Source organism: Miniopterus natalensis, chromosome 19 (genome assembly GCF_054644295.1).
Source record: "Miniopterus natalensis isolate mMinNat1 chromosome 19, mMinNat1.hap1, whole genome shotgun sequence".
Lineage (NCBI taxonomy): Eukaryota > Metazoa > Chordata > Mammalia > Chiroptera > Miniopteridae > Miniopterus > Miniopterus natalensis.
The window spans coordinates 9,263,902-9,280,482 of NC_142099.1; the positions used below are offsets into that span (position 1 = coordinate 9,263,902).

Consider the following 16,581-nt stretch of genomic DNA (forward strand, 5'->3'; position numbering starts at 1 on the left):
CACGGCTCTAATCTCCAGAGAAGGTGGACGGTAAAATGCACTGCATTTTGTCCTACTCTGTTGGTTAACTGTGGTGATTAGAGAAATGGCCTGGCAAAAATGGCCACAAAGACTGTCCTCCCCTGAATTCCATATTAACATAACCACTTTACTGATGGTAATCATAAGCTGGGTTACAGAGTAGAAACCTCTTGAAAAGGGCCCAATTTTCAATTCAGAAAGACTAATGTGTATTTTTAAATGAAAAAGTCATAAAAGCTTTCTGAATTTTGAATAAAGAAATCCTAAGATCATGTCCATCAAAACACTTTTCAGTCTCCTATGCCCAATAACAATTACAATCACTTACATATATTAAGCTCTAATTTAAATATTTTGGTCCACCTGATTTGGTCTGACGAAGTCCTGGATCAGTTTATGATGACTGTGTGCCTACACTAATGAAACAATTTTTAAAAAGTGTGATTGTGTATCTAAAATGTATTAGTTTTAACTGTTAAAAACATGAGATCACATTCAGCAGTTAAGATTTTGTTAGTGTAACTCAACTACAGAGTATCTATGCTTTCTTCTTGAACTCAGTAGTCCTATAAATTTAAGCCATGCTGTACCTAAAAAGATTCAAAGATACTATTCTTGGAAACATAGAAAACAAGTTAACAACTAATATCCAAGAGAACCACCAATATCTAAAATGACCTTGCTACCATCTATAAAGGGCTATTTTGGTAGAATCAACATTTTATTGCTCTATTTTCTCCATATATGGGTCATAGAAACCACATTCAAAGAATGTAAAGCAAAGCAGATTACTGTGTGTGTCTGTACAGAAACATGCGTGTATGTGTGTCTGAGTTCTCTATTCTTTGATATGACCTAGATTACAGGTAGAACCCCCCTTTATTCTTCATGGTCTCAGGCAATCGCAAACCAAGAATCAATCATATACCGTGAGCTATACACCAAAATGACCAGTACAGCTAAAAAACTCTCCTGCACATTGATGACAATGCCCATAACTTAAGGGACCCACAATCTGAAACTTCCTGGCTAACTCCAACTTCAGAGGTTTATATGCTATCTGGAATCCTTTTGGTCCTTTATACAATCAATCCACTGCTCCTAGAACCATACAAACCATACAATTCTTCTTTCTAATACTTCAAATTCTAATAATTTCTGTTCATATATTAAGCAATGTAAACTCACATACATACACAGACAATGTATCAAGGGAAACGCAAAAAGTGGTTTTTAGCTTATACTGAAACTATACTTTAACTAAAGCTTTCCTATTAACTATTGAAAAGCTTAAACCATTACCTAGTTTGAATTAATTAAACAATAGCTGAACAAACAGAAAACAAGAGAAATAGGCCAACCATTTTTTTTCTACTAAAGTGATTATACTCATCCATCTCTACAAATAGGAGATATTTTAATCCCTTTAGGTTTCAGATATTTGATAAAAAATCTATATCCATTTTTCTTATCAAAAATATTCTGAAAATCTGTTATTCTCAAACTACTGAAGATGGATTCCTTAAAAAATAAATAAATAAACAGAGCACCACCCAATGAAATAAGATATATATTAAAGAAAAGAAAACCTTTAAAATATGAGCCACTTTGGACTCTAAATCTTAAGGGTCTAATAAAAAATGAGCTTTTTTTCAAGAGGTTATTTTTGCTGGCAAGAAACTTGGATATAGCCCTGGCCAGTGTGCACAGTGGTTAGAGCTTCGGCCCGCGCACCAAAGGGTCTCGGGTTTGATTCCCCATCAAGGGCACATACCTGGGTTGCAGGTTTGATTCCCACCCCCGGTTGGGGTGCATATGGGAGGCAACCAATCTGTATGTTGCTCTCACATCAATGTTTCTCTCTCTCTTTCTCTCTTTCCCTCCCTCCCTCCCCCACTTACACTCTCTCTAAAAATCAATGGAAAAAATATCCTCCAGTGAGGATTAACCAAAAAAAAAAAAAAAAAGAAAGAAACTTAGATACAGACAGTTAGGAAGAATCCAAACATATGCTGAAGCAAGAAACGTACTTGTTTTAAAAATCACATTATGCCCTGCATGAATTAATGAATGAATGAACTTAGTATTTTGTAAGTTGTTGCTTCCTCCATTCAAACTAGCATTTGGCATGACCGAAGTTTAATTGAATTAAGGGCCTGGTGGTGCTTTCAATTAACATCAGATGCTAGTGGTCATCCCCACCCAGTCACCCTTTCATCTTCAAATATGTCCTTGAACAAGACACGTGTCACCCAGGCTATCCAGCCGTTCAACAAAGGCAGATATACACTGAACGTTACTTAATCATTTCAGTATCAGGCCACTATGTTCCACTCCTAGGACTTCAGTACACTGAGAAACAATTTCATTACATAACACTTTAGACAGCTATAAAAACATGAACTTGATCCCACACCAAATTTAGTTTCAATGAGAAGAGCATCCCGTATTTCTAGACTCCATTAAATTATGAAATGAGGTGGATATGCATGTAGTCCCACACTACCTTTCCATCTGAACTAGACATCAGCTGACCTAGAATCTCAGTGCATGCAGACTCCTGTTGGATCACTAAGCATTGATACACTGGTATACACACAGCAAAGAGACGTCTTTTCAAAATTATTGCCTATAAGAAAGTATCCATATAAACTTGCTAACTTTCAAACGGCCAAGTAGCTTGCGGCCTCTATTACCTATAGAGAAAATGGTGCCAATTTGAGGTAGCCACGCCCAGCTTTAACAAAGAAGAGCTGGCATATTTTTGTAACTGTTCCCAGTGAAAAGATACCTCAAACTGACCTAACAATTGCCCAGAGGATGAAGTTAATTTTTCAGATTTGCAAGGTTCAAGGCTCATGGGGCTAAAGGATTACTGCTATTTGAGAGGAAACTTAATACGAGACATTGGACTGGCTCATTGGGCCTGATGATCTAAATCATCAACAAGTCCTTAGCAAATAAGCATATAAAGGAACAAGTGGTTTTGATTTCCCACAGAAAGCAAATGTGTCCACTACATGCAGATGAGAGCTCGTATCTACAAAACGTAAAGCCTTTCTTGTTTACATGGGAAACTACGGGACGCAGTTAACACACCAGGAGGATTTCTCTGTCATAAACAGGGAAGTTGTCTTTTACTTCCACTGAAGAATTAACTTGGGCACAGGGGACAGGACCCTTGGAAGCACCAATCCCGAGCACTTCAGAACAGACTTCTACCTTTTCTTCTCCAAAACGCCGACGGACACACCGGGGTGAAGGAGATGGGCAGGTATAGGAGCCAAAAGGAACATGAAGCCCCCCAGATGGAAATGATAACAGTGCAACCTTAATTCAAGAAGAAACGCTCACAATGGCTCACAGGCGCCTCTTGTTAAAGTGCAGCACGGGGAGGAGGCAGCCGGGAGAAATCCAGACAGAGCAGGATGAAGTCCTCTGGGTTGGGGTTTCACTCTAACAGCTCTCCTCCCAAGAAAAGAGAAGTCACTCGGAAGGTGCCAAGGACAAGAGGAGTGGCCTGGAGCACTCCCTCAGGCATATGTATTATCACCGAAAAAGCTAACAGAAGACACCCCACCACACAAACTCCCCTAGCAGTTTTCATCCAAAGCCATCCAAAGCCCTTTCTACATGCTATCCTCATGGTACCTCTGGGAGGTAGGGAGCATAATTCTCATTTTTATTCATGAGCAAGCTAAGGCACAGACAGAGCCTGAGTGACAAAAATGGTCTAGAATTTTGTTCCATGCAACATACTCCCTCCATGCTGACGTGAGCAACGAGGACGTGTCCTTAGAGGGGCAGCTCTAAGACCCAAACAAGATTGTTCATGACTCTGGGAAGCCAGTGCACCCTCTAAAGGCTCACAGATGAGTGTCAGGGGATACCCTCCACTGCAGAGTACCAATACACACAGTCCTCTTGAATAAGACCGAATCCCCTATGATTGTAGGAAAAAGGCTGAAGATACCTACCCTCTTCCTGTTTCCCCCACTGTTGATACCAGAACAATCTTAACCATGTGCTCCATAGAACTTTAGTTCTTAAATCTTTGTCATAACTGGTGCAGTAAAATTCTAAGACTTATATTTTGCCAACGATTTTAACGTTTTTGATCAGATCATTTCCACATCCTTGGTCCCAGACAATTCTCTTTTATCATCACAACATTATCTGTATAAAACGTAATGACAGGATCTGAAGTAAATAATGCATCCGGTCAGCATCCATTGGTTCTATATATTTTGAGATATGCTTACATACACAAAGGAAGGGTGTGGTTAAAGAGATGACGTGAGCGATATTGGTGCCTTGTCTAATGGAGAACCCAGTGTCCTTTCAGGAAACTGAACATACTCAAAAGTTGCTCCCCAATTTCTATTAACAACCCTCTAAAAATGAACATTTTCATTTGATACAAATATACAAATTTAAAATAAGTGTGCAATTCAGAATGGCCTACCATTTTCAGATTGCTTATATACCAGAAAATATACAGTCAATAAAAAAATACCAGAGAGGTGGGGACAAAAGGCTCTCTGGATCTGTACAGAAAAATGAGTATCATTTCGACAGGTAGTGATTCGTGGAGAACGTGGTATCCATGGAAACCAGGAGCACTGAGAGACAGCAGGTCACAAATCTGGTGATGGGGGATACGATGTATAGTAAGGCCCATTTTCCTGTGGAAGGAAAAACAGACAAGAACACTAAGTCACAGGGTCAATTTAACTGGGAGTATGAAAGAAAGGGATTTATAGTCAAAGACTTAATAAATATAAAATGACTAACACAAGCCATCAGAGTAGTTCCATGGTAATCAGTCAGGTAGAAGTCATCAGGATATTATTATTTTTAATATGTTTTTATTGATTTTGAGAGAGAGAAGGGAGAGGGGAGAGAGAGAGAGAAACATCAATTGGTCACCTCCCGCACGTACCCTGACCAAGCATGGGCCCTGACCTGGTATCGAATCAGCAACCTTTCAGTGCCCAGGACGATGCTTAACCAAGCCACACCAGCCAGGGACGATACTATTTTTTAATATTTCCACTTACTGAATATTCTATATGCCAGAAACTTTATCAACATTTTTCTTTTCTTATCTCTTTATATCCTCACATGACACCATGGAGTAGGTGACACGTTCATTTTACAGAAGAGGAAGCTGAGGCTCACACAGGTTGCACAGCTAGTAACCAGAAGAGCCGGAGTTTAAATCCACAGCTATTGGAATGTGATGCCCAGGTTCTTTGTTGTTAGACTGAGTTTTTTACTGTGTGCTACTTAATTCACAGCCACAAAGCAAAGCGAATGATCGCTGAAGAACTTAACTATAACAGCCTTGGCAGAAATGAGTCTTCTCCATAACACGCCTGAGTGGCCAGGTTTGTACCAATGACAGTTCTCGGGGCATTTAGTTCAAGATCAAGATGGAGAAGGAAATGCCAGAACTTTAATGTCAAATGCAGAAAGCACCCATCAGTGTCAGGACATTTCTTGACCTCATTTTGGCTAACTTCAGCTTAATAAAAATCAAAGCCGTTCACTTTATAGCAGATGGGCCCTAGATACCACGTATGAGACTGAGATGCACTTCACATTTTTCAGGAAAGCACTTCTTTGACAAATAACCTTTTTTTAGTAAACCTTAAACAGAAAATGTGCAGCATTAAGGTAAGACAGTAGTCGCAAACGGAGAGCGAAAGGCAGGATAAAACCAGCTCTGCTGCTTTGTTATCAAAGCATGAATCGTTACACCTGTACGTAAAGGTGCTTCTTTTCCACATTATCTTTTCATTTTTGTGTCCAGTGTTAGTAATACACGTAACATCTACAGTGTTTTGGATCCTTTAAGACAATATTGATGTAGGTACCGACAGATGACCTACCGTGTAAACAGACGCTGTGAATTATGGGATTGTGCTGTACTACAAATACATTTTCTCTTATGATTTTCTTGATAACATTTTCTTTTCTTTAGCTTACTTTATTATAAGAATACAGTACATAATACATATAACATACAAAATATGTTTGTCTATTGACTATGTGATCAGTAAGGCTATCAGTAAACAGTACGCTCTTACTAGTTAAGTTTTTGGGGAGTCACATGTATACGTAACTTCAGCGGTGTGGGGCATGGGCGCCCTAACCTCCACATTGGTCAGGGGTCATCGGTCTGCGGCATGACATGTGAAACCCTGGCATCTCGTGATGCCCTCTGCCTGCCCTTTCCACACCACCTCCTGACGCCTCCGCCTTCCCTCTCTTTGGCCTTTATACACAGATGGTCTAATATCTCAATTCTAGAAAGCTCTAGTACAGGGACGAAGAGAGGATCCCATGGCCCAAGTGTTAGATTACAGGTTATTTTATTTAATTTTGATTAACCATGTTAATTAGGCCTGCATTTGATACAAAATATAACAAAAACCTAAAAAAAACACACAAACAAAACAAAACCAAGCTTGAATGTGGTGCTAATATTTAATGAAATCCTGCTTTCTAGGCTCCCAAGTATATATAAAATGTGTTGGCTTAAAAAACAGTCCTTTGGGTTTTCTAACTAATATAATCCAACTTGTACATTTCTACCCCAGAAAATAAATGATAAATCCAGATATTAGCTTTGAACTGTCATGCCAAACTTTTGGCATCAAAATGCCTTTCACTGTTTTTCACATTTTCTGTCATCCATTTCTTGAATTATTAAAAAAAGTGACATATGTAGTTCAAAAGAATAACAATAACACTCTTTTCTGCTCCAGCAATCTGCAATAAATACAAACTGATGATATTTTCCCTCTCATAGACTCAACAGTCTTTGAATCTATGATCCAGATGCTCCAGTTAGAAGTCTTCTCTGTGCAAAAGCCAAACATGAGGCTGTATTAGCCATCAGAGCACATGAAATCCTTTGCTCTTCACATGAAAAAGAACAGAAATCATAGCTGAAGTGAAAGAAGTTAGAGATATTTATTTTAAAGATATTTGTTATAGGATATTTATTTTACTGTATACACACTGTATACACTTAAGGAACACGAATCCACTTCAAACTTAATATAACCTTCAAGTATAATCCCTGGTTCATGCATAAAGACATGTAATCAGCAACAATGATGGTTTTTGGGTCAAGCATGACGCTTACTTTGTTTTGTTCTAACTACTGTAGTGAAAGTGTGACTAAACACAATGGAATAGAGCTATGAGGAAATTCAAGAGTAGCCCTTCATTGGTGTTTAAGTAACAGATTCATAAATGCACCTACAAGTAATAATACTAATACATTATTGGCTGATACTCTTAAAAGCATCACACAAACTTTCAGCAAAATGAAACTTTTAGTAAAGGCTACTAAGATAGCCACTTGGTTTACAATTAACACTAAAATGGGCACCAACAGATTCTTCCAGTTCTATTTATGAAGGTGAAAAGCCACTCAATCTTAAGTAGGCAGAGGTAGATCTGAAAAGTGGTAGAAAATTCACGATACAACCAAGGACTGGCTTCAAAACTACAGCAGAAAAATCTGTGATTTAAAAGTTTACTGGGGGAAAAGCCCTCTTTTAGGATAAAGTGTTTTCCTAAAGTTATTGTAGAAAGAGGATGTTAAGTGATATGCTCAAGTTTACTGAAACACGCTGCTTGCAGTAACGTCACCTTACAACGAAAGGGTGCTGCACTTATAAGCACCTCTCTGTGGAAGTTAAGATGCTACACCAGGGCAGGGGCGCCCCCGGTACTCACCCTGGCATCATAGTCAAGGACAAAAGGCGGAAAGTCAATCTGTTCTGGTGAGATGGCAGAAAACAGCTGGCGGAGGCTGTCCACGTGGCGGATCTTGTCCTTCAGTCCTGAGACAGAAAAGGTGGTAAAAAACCATGTTGATACCTGATTGACAGAAGAGAAAATAATTTAAGCCAGTGGCCAGAGATGGAAATGCAAACATGATTTTGAGAATTTATAATAAAGGCTACTTCAAAACGGAAACTGATGTCAGAAACATCTTGCAATAAGCAGGGTTTCCCAAAGTGCAGGCTGCTGCCCACCAGTGAATTGTGCAATTCGTTTAGCTGATTATGACCGGTAAAGAAAGAAATTGGTACACACTGGAGTACCGATTACTAGGAACTGCAGGAAGGACCTGTGCTCCATGAAGCTTGGTTTCCATGTGTTCCTAGGCTCCTATGCGAGTAGTGTACTGGGACACAGCACACGGCGGGTATGGTCGAACCATGGGATGTTTGGTAGAATAACTGATTCACAGCTACCCCGAAAATGGTCACATCCCCAAATCTCACAAACTTTTCTTTTCAAATGAGACTGAAAAGGAAATGTCTGCCAATATTTAAGACATTTATTTTTCAGCTGACACTTAGCATACAGTCTCTTTCTCAAAGTGAATCTTCTGTGATGGAGCACCACCTTGGTTCATTTTACTTTACAACATGCAATCCCTCTGGAAAAGCTACTCTGCAGCACTTGTTGGTTCCCAAATAAGGAAGAATTTTCTATAGCAAATAGTACTGACAAAGACTAGGTAACAGCTAGAACTTACAAATTATTATCAGTCTCCCTAAACAGATAATTGGACATGTTTACCAACAGCTTACACAACAGTCCTATGAGGTGGGCACGATACTGTTATCTGCATTTTATCTTTATAAATAGAAATTTGTACTTATACATGTCCAATACAGAAGGTAGAGCATAGGAGAAGGCAACCTTCACAGACGAGTCAGATGCATGGTAACGTGAATACGTTCTACGTAAATGCGTAACTTATATTTACATAAAGAAAGTACCATGCATATGGTTTCTCGGTGCACTGGCAGAGTACACTCCAAATGAATAAGTGGCCCACGAAGAGTCCACGCCACTGTGGGCACTTGCCACTGATGCCCATCACTGTCAATTCCTCTTTGACACCTTATCATGTTCCTCAGTGGTTGTTCCAAGCCTCTCACACATTCCAAGCCCCTAATACGACCTACTTTTTCCTACCTACTTAGGAGAAACAGCACAAATAACAGAACCGGAAAGAGCTCATCTCTGCCAGACTCCTATCCAAACTTCCAGGCTCAACATCCTTCCCTTCTAGCTCCGAACACATTATCCCTCCGAGTTCATATAACCTTATGTTTACATTTTATTTACGAAACTTATTCCTACTTCCTGGCATTTCAGTTACTTACATTCACTTCTATAATTTCCCTAGTAGATAATCCTAAAACAATAAAGTTTTATAACATACACTTCCTAGTATTTCAGTTACATTCATTTCTATAATTTGCCTAGTAATCATAAAACAATAAAGTTTTATAAGGTACACACAGAACCACGTATTCTCAAGTATATGATAAAGAAAGAATGAAGATAAGGCCTATTGTATAATGATTTTACAGCCTGGATCGCTATCCTATTTTGGCCACACTACAATGGCTGGCAGAAGGCCTCAAATATTAACATTATCCTCTCCCTTCCCATCTTACCAAGTTCATTTGGAAGAAGGTGGGGGGAGGGGAGGGAAAGCACTTGGCCTTGCTAGAACCATGTGAGTTAATTCAAATCAATTAAAGTCATTTAATTACATAACTAAAATCAGGGGTTTTTTTTAAACACATGTAGTTATAAAGTCAAATGACACAAATTTTTGCAAATCAGATTAGCAAAAATTTCAGATTAAGAAGTCTCCAACCAGCCACAAAGATAGCTGATAAACCAGTAAGAGCTACAGAGAGACCATGGAGATTTTAGAGATTCTAGAAAGAGCTTAAAAAATAAGACCATAGAGAGAATAAAGAGCCTCCAGGATGTGTTAGGCGATACATCTGTGCAGGGAGTTAACATCTCCTGGTTACCTCTGTGTGCTGAGCACTGTGAATGGCTACAGGTGGCTCAGGGGAGTAGCAATATGGCCATTCCTCTGAAAGGGGCCTCGCTTCTGGCAGAGGAGTGAGATTCAGCAGAATAATAACCACCTAAGGCAAATGTACCAAACGCAGTGACCAGCCCAAAGAGCAGGCACGGATACCTGTCACGCACAAGGAACTGTGCTACTTGGAAAAAGGAATGAGATTACAGCTAGAAGAGGCTGCGGGGAATCTCCGTGCCACTGTCTCTTACCTCAGGGCCTTTGTATATACTGCTTAGTTCTCTTAGCTCTTTCCTTCAGTTCTCTGCCTGGGTAACTGTCCTTCAGAGCTCAGATAAGAACTCACCTCAGTGAGGAAACTCTCTTGACTGTCCTACACCCAAAGCTAGGAAAGGAGCTTCCTTGAGGTGTCCCAACACTGTGTTTACTCAGATTATCCCATAATTAACAATCTGTATTGTATTACCTGATTCTCTAAGTAACATATTCATAGGGTGTAATAAAAAGGAATTCCGTATGTGTTCAAAGAGTTAACAAATGGAGGTATAAGAGCTTCTGAACTCACTGTTCAGAAATGGTCCAATATGCCCTCATTCTACAATAAAAATAAATTGTTCTGCAATCTGAGACTCAGTTTCTCTATCCATAAAATTGATCAAGTTAGCTCTCAGTAATTTTAAGTGATTCTTAAGTAACCACGTCTACTAAGGACTCCTGAATGTGCTATACCACAAGACACGGGGGTGGGTGGAGAGTTCAAAGAGAAGACTGGGTTGGGGAAGAATCATACAATCTTTAAAAGAGAAGGTTTTCCCCCATTACCCCCTTCACACCCTTCCAGCATCAGCAAGAGAAGATTACTCTAAGTAGACAGAAGCGGAACCCAGTTAAAAGTTTTCTGTTCAGGGAGACTCAAGAACACTGTCTTGGCTTTTTCCATTTTAGTTTTACTGTATATAACTTGGCTTTTAATTTTCTCTTATTTATAAGTTACAAATATACATTTAGTTAGGTAAGTTGCATTCCTTAGTATCTACTATTTTAAGAAACTGAAGACAACAAAGAATCTGAAAAGGACTGCTGGGATAGTTTGTGAATGCTGGGGATTATGTCATCCCATTATTTACAGACCTGAAGCCAAGAACACAGGATCACAAACAACATAAACTACGAAAAGAGCTCACAGGAGCAATGGTGTGTGTGCACAGCGACCCATGAGAGCCAGGATCAACGATGGGCTTGGCTTCTGTTAGCTGGCGTTCTACTAGCAAGTTGCAAAGGAGAAAAAGAGCAGTGATTTATGTGCGAGCCAATTAGTACTTTGGGTGGAGTGGCTTGGAAAAAAATCTGAGGAGTAGGGAAATCAGGACGGCGGGATTCCACTGTTTTATTACCCCTTGATTTCATCTCATTATAATGAGAAACACTCCCTTACGGTTTCTGACTTAGCCTAAGACAGCGGATTTCACTACACATGGGTTTCATTCTCAGCCCTCCCTCGTCCTCCCCACCCCAGAAGATCAGATGGGCGAGCGATGGCCGTCACTTTACTGGTCGGGCCTTTGGCTCTGCCCAACCTGGCGTTCACCCCAACTCCCATATAAAGCAAGTCCAACGACGAGACCATCAAGGATAGTGGCTCTAACACTTTCTAAAGACAAGTTCTTTATCAGATAAATGTTTTATTAAGATTTCTCTCTCAGGCTGTAGATTATCTTTTCATTCTCATATCTTTAAAAAAGCCAAGTTTTTAATTTTGATGAAGTCCAGTTTATCTTATGGGTTATGCTTTTGGTACTATATCTAAGAAATCTTTGCTGTGCTCAAGGTCACAAAGCTTTCTTAAATTTTTTTCTATAAGTTTAACAGTTTTAAGTTTTACATTTCGAACTTTAATTCATTTTCACTTAACTATTGTATATGATGCAAGATATGAAACAAAGTTCATTTTTTTGCATATTGATATCCAGTTGTTCCACTAACATTTGCTGAACAGACTATCCTTTTTCCACTGATCCAACTTTGAACTTTTGTCAAAAATCAATCATCCATATATACATGAGTCTATTTCTGGATTCTCTATTCTGCTCCACTGATCTATTTGTCTCTCTGGATGCCAATACCTCAATGTCTTGAGTACTGTAGCTTTAGAATAAGCTTTGAAAGCAGGTCATGTTGGTTCTCTAGCTCTATTCCTCTTTTCCAAAGTTGGTTTGGCTATTTTAGATGCTTTGCATTTTGATTGGTCAATTTCCACAAAAGAGCCTGCTAAAATTCTGGTTGAGATTGAATTTAATCTACAGATTTAGCAAGAGTTGACAATTTAACAATATTAAACCTTCTAATCCACAGTATATGCCTTCATTCACTTAGGTCTCCTTTGCATCTCTCATCAATGCTTTCAGTATGCATGGCTTGTAAAGTGTGTAAGTTTTTCACATCTTCTGTCATATTTATCCCTAAGTACTCAGTATTTTTTGATGCTGGTGTGAATGATACTCCCTTTTAAATTTCAATTTGATTTCTCATTGCTAATATACATAATTAATTTTTGAACAGTGATATTAAAATCTGAAACCTTGATAAAACTTTCTCATTAGTTCTAGTAGCTTTTCTGAGGATCATGGCATCTGTGAATAAAGACAGTTTTATTTATTCCTTACTAAACCTAGATGCATTTTGTTTTTCTTGACATATAACACTGTCTAGAAAAGTCCAGTACCATACTGAATGGAAGTGGGGAGATCAGACATTATTGCAAAAGCATACTGAAAATCAAGCTAATCCTTCTGTTTGTCCATATTAAAGAATAAGTTTCAGTAATTACTAGATGAACAAAAAAATAAATGGATGATGAGATTGGGGAAAACAGTCAAGCATGTAATCAAAACTCAACTGCATGAAGAGAGCACTTCATGTGACTGACTTCACAAACTATACTCTTCCTTTTTTTAGTCTGGCAGGCAGTGCTCCCATGAGCATTTAATTAGAACTTTCTGTGCTGTTCGAACACTGAGGGACCAAAAGGAAATGTGCAGTTTTGAAATAATTACTTAAAATACTTCATGCAAATTTTAATGATATTTGGATGAGAAACTCAACAATAATCCTGTAAGTAATGAGAAATCCCAGAGTTGAAAACATTCTCTCACTGAAGTCTTCACTCATCTCTTAATCATGAAATATGAGGACTTTTCACTACTTATCTTAATTTCTCCACAATGTTCTAAAATAATGACTTTCTACCATCTTTGATGCTTTTCCCATCCACTGGCTCCCACGGCATTAGTCAAGTCTTGGTTTTCCTGTTGATTTTTAGATTACTTACTTCCCAATCTCCTTCCTTGACGCCAGGGCTCTGTCTTCAGTTGTTCTCTTGGCCCTAAGTCTCTGTGGTTTTATTCATTAACACCTTTAGAGAGCTAAAGCTCAGTTTACTTGATATTGACTTAAATGTATTTCCCAATCCACGATCCTATCTGATGCTACCTGGGAGTCATGGATGACTCAGTTCTTGCTCTCACTCCTACTCATCCAATAAGTCACTAAAGCCGGGGTTTTAATGCCCAAATAAGTTTTTTTTCTCTAAACCCCTCTGATAGACTCTTTATTCTTTCTTTTTGCCTAAGACCAGGTCTTGGCAAACTTTTGCAAAGAATTCTGTAGTAAATACTCTAGGCTTCTTATATTAACTTTATAAGAAAACTTCACTAGTCAGGCCTGATGACAGTCATGGATTTGGACAAGAGCAGGCACACAAAATTGATGTAATCTGGTGAGAGGTGAGGTAGGGAAAGTACTCAAGGATGCCTCCCTGGTTTCTAGCTCAGGCACCTGGGTGGGCAGTGGTCCCATTCACTACGATGGGGAATACAGAAAGCAGCCTGGGAGTGAGGGAGGGAGGAAGGAGGAAATGCTGAACTTCAGAGGCCAGTAGGACATCTAAGTGAAGATATCTAATCAGTACGTCAACATGCAGTTATCAGTACAGGAATGATGATAATTGCTAATATTTGCCGAGTGTTCAATCTGTGTCTGCTAATGTTTTAAACATTTTACATGTATTAATTTCATCCTTCTAGCAACCCTAACAAGGTAAGTACTATTATCACTCCCATTTTATAGAAGATGAAATTAAAGCATAGAGAGGTTACATAAGTTGCCTTAGATAAGAAGCTAGCAATCAGTAGAGCTGGGATTAGAACCTACATTATCTCAATCTCAAACCCATGCTTTTAAACATTAGGCTTTACTGCCTCTCAGATGTAGACTTGGGAATTGCATATATTCTAGAGGGTTGCTGAAGACACAGAAATAAAAAAAAAAAGGTACAGAATGAAAGAAGAGGGCAGAAGATTTGGGGACACTAACACTCAAAGGATAAAAAGAGAAAGGGGACAGCAAAGGAGACCGAGAAGGAGCAGCTAGAAACAAGAGAATAGGTAGGCTAAGGAGGTGTGGAAGAAGCCAAGACAAAGTGCTTCGGGAAAGAAGTGGTCAACAATGTTTAAGGCAACCGGGAAACAGGTTACACAAAGACAGAAGAGTGTCTACTGGTTTAGTAACAGAAATTACCAGTGATTTTGGTGTGAGCAGCTTTAGTGGCCATAGTGGGATTCGAACGAGACTGGAGTAATTTAAGGTGTATGAAATATGGAAATGGTGAACATAGAAGAGATTACACTACAAAATTTTGGTTGTAAAGAAGAAAAGTGGAGACTTTAGCATGTTTAAAAATTGATGAGTTAGATCCAGAAGAAAGGGAGAGGGGAGAGGATAATTACTGAAGAGAGCTTCCCGAGGTAATGGAAGTATGCTGTGTGGTTACAAGCGTAGGCTCTGGAATTAAAATGCCTCGATTCAAATCCTGCCTTTGCTACTTATTAGCTGCTTACCTTGGACAAGTGATTTTGTCTCTCTAAGCATTAGTTTCCTTGTCTGTAAAGTGGGAATATGACTACGATCTACCTCACTGGTACATTATAAGGCTTACAAAATCCCATGGCTCTAGGACTCTCCATTGGTGCTCAGCAACCCAGACACGGGAGTGACAAAAGCAGAATGATGGACTATTTCAGGATTAAAACCTTCTACTGGGCAAGTGTGATGAAAAGGTGAGAGCTTATATATAGGGCATTTAGGCATTGACAAGAGTGGCTGAAGTGACGGAACATGGGTTTTAGGCTGAATAGGGGCAAAAAATCAGGACAAAAAAGAGATAAGATTTTCAGTAAAAGGACCAAAGGACTAGATGACCTGGTGAAGTCAAGATGTAGGATTAGATATTAGGGATATAGCTGTGAGCCAGAGGGCCATCTTCTAGCTCTCAGGGATCCTGCAGGCTAACAACTAAGGCAGAAAATTAAACAAACTGAATTAAAAACATAACGATGATAGATGACTATAAAATCTTAAGGGGGTACAATGCAGGAGTGCCTACTAGGAACAGGACGGTCAGGGAAGGTTTCTGTGGAAAGCAACTGTTGAGCTGAGACCTGGAGGACAAATAAGAGCTGTGAGCAGAGGAAGGAAAGTGAATTCTGTACCTACGACATAAGCAAAGCCCGGATGGACAAAGACAAGAAGAGGCAAAGACTGAGAGGCCAACAGCTTGTGAGGGTTGTCTACAAAGATACCAGAATTACATGAGACCAATGTCAGGACCACAGTTACAGGGTAAACAAAGAAATTAGCATCACAATGGCAACAGCAAGAATTAAGATGCTGAAATATATCTTAATCTGGCATGCAGTGCACTTAAATTCATGATTTAGCTAAAAAGAGAAATACTGTACCTTTGAACGAAATGTTGGATGAACAAAATAAACAGCCTTCAAGTTCCTCTTATACCTGATTTAAAATTAAAAAAAGGGTCAGTGTAAGTCACACCTAAAACCAGTCACCATTACGGACAATTAACTCTTTACCTGAGTATATATATTCATTCACAGAGGGAAATAGAGTTTTTAAACAGCTCTAGTTTACATACTAAATTTTAGGTGAAATGTGAAAAAAAATTCAGAGAACATTGCATTATGTAAAGTGTTTTATAGGAGATACTGTGTTTCTCTAGGCTGTAAAAGAGCCACCTACAGGTAGGACAAAGGAAATTTGTCCTTAACAAACATTTATTGAATACCATTTTTTATGAACCTAAAATCTCAGGGATCAGGTTATAAATTAAACAACAGTAAAACCACTTAAAATTATAGCAAAAACTGGAAACTAAAGGTTTCAATGATCACATTACTACAACAAATATAGGACGTTTACTGTGTCCCAGAAATTGTACAAAGGCTTTATACTTAATTCTCATAACAATTCTGTGAACTAATATTGTCTCTGTTTTAACCTTCCAAAAGTTACCCAGCCATCAGCTGGTAGAGCCAGAAACTGAACACAGGGGCATGGCTCCAGAATCATGCTCTTATCCACTACTCTATCTAGCCTCCCCAGGCGTGCCTGGAATTATTTCAACAGCTTATTAATCACCATTGGGTCACGTAAGGTGAATTGGAGAGGACTTCAGAGAAAGAGTACAAACTCTTCATTTCACAGTTGAGGCCTGTTTAAAGTTAGCGAGTTGGTTAGAGGTAGAGGCAGAATTATAGTGGAGTGAAGTTTCCTTATAAAACCCACATTCGAAGCATGCTAAAGAGGAGTCTGGTAGGTAATGG

The 16,581-nt window shown here is 39.0% G+C and overlaps 1 protein-coding gene across 3 annotated transcripts in view; it reads right to left on the bottom strand.

Annotated features, from left to right (window-relative positions):
* Positions 1 to 285: 285 nt before the first annotated feature.
* GDAP2 (ganglioside induced differentiation associated protein 2) overlaps positions 286 to 16,581 on the bottom strand; it is a 39,325-nt gene continuing 23,029 nt past the window's right edge. For 2 of the 3 annotated variants that reach the window (XM_087827923.1, XM_087827925.1), the window contains 3 exons: positions 15,700 to 15,754; positions 7,777 to 7,920; positions 286 to 4,706 (listed from right to left, as the gene is read on the bottom strand). In XM_087827923.1, coding sequence (XP_087684049.1) covers positions 4,659 to 4,706; positions 7,777 to 7,920; positions 15,700 to 15,754 — 247 coding nt within the window. In that variant the 3' untranslated portion in view covers positions 286 to 4,658. Of the gene's footprint in view, positions 4,707 to 6,279; positions 6,949 to 7,776; positions 7,921 to 15,699; positions 15,755 to 16,581 lie in introns of those variants that run through there. The other variant, XM_087827924.1, reaches the window with a different exon arrangement.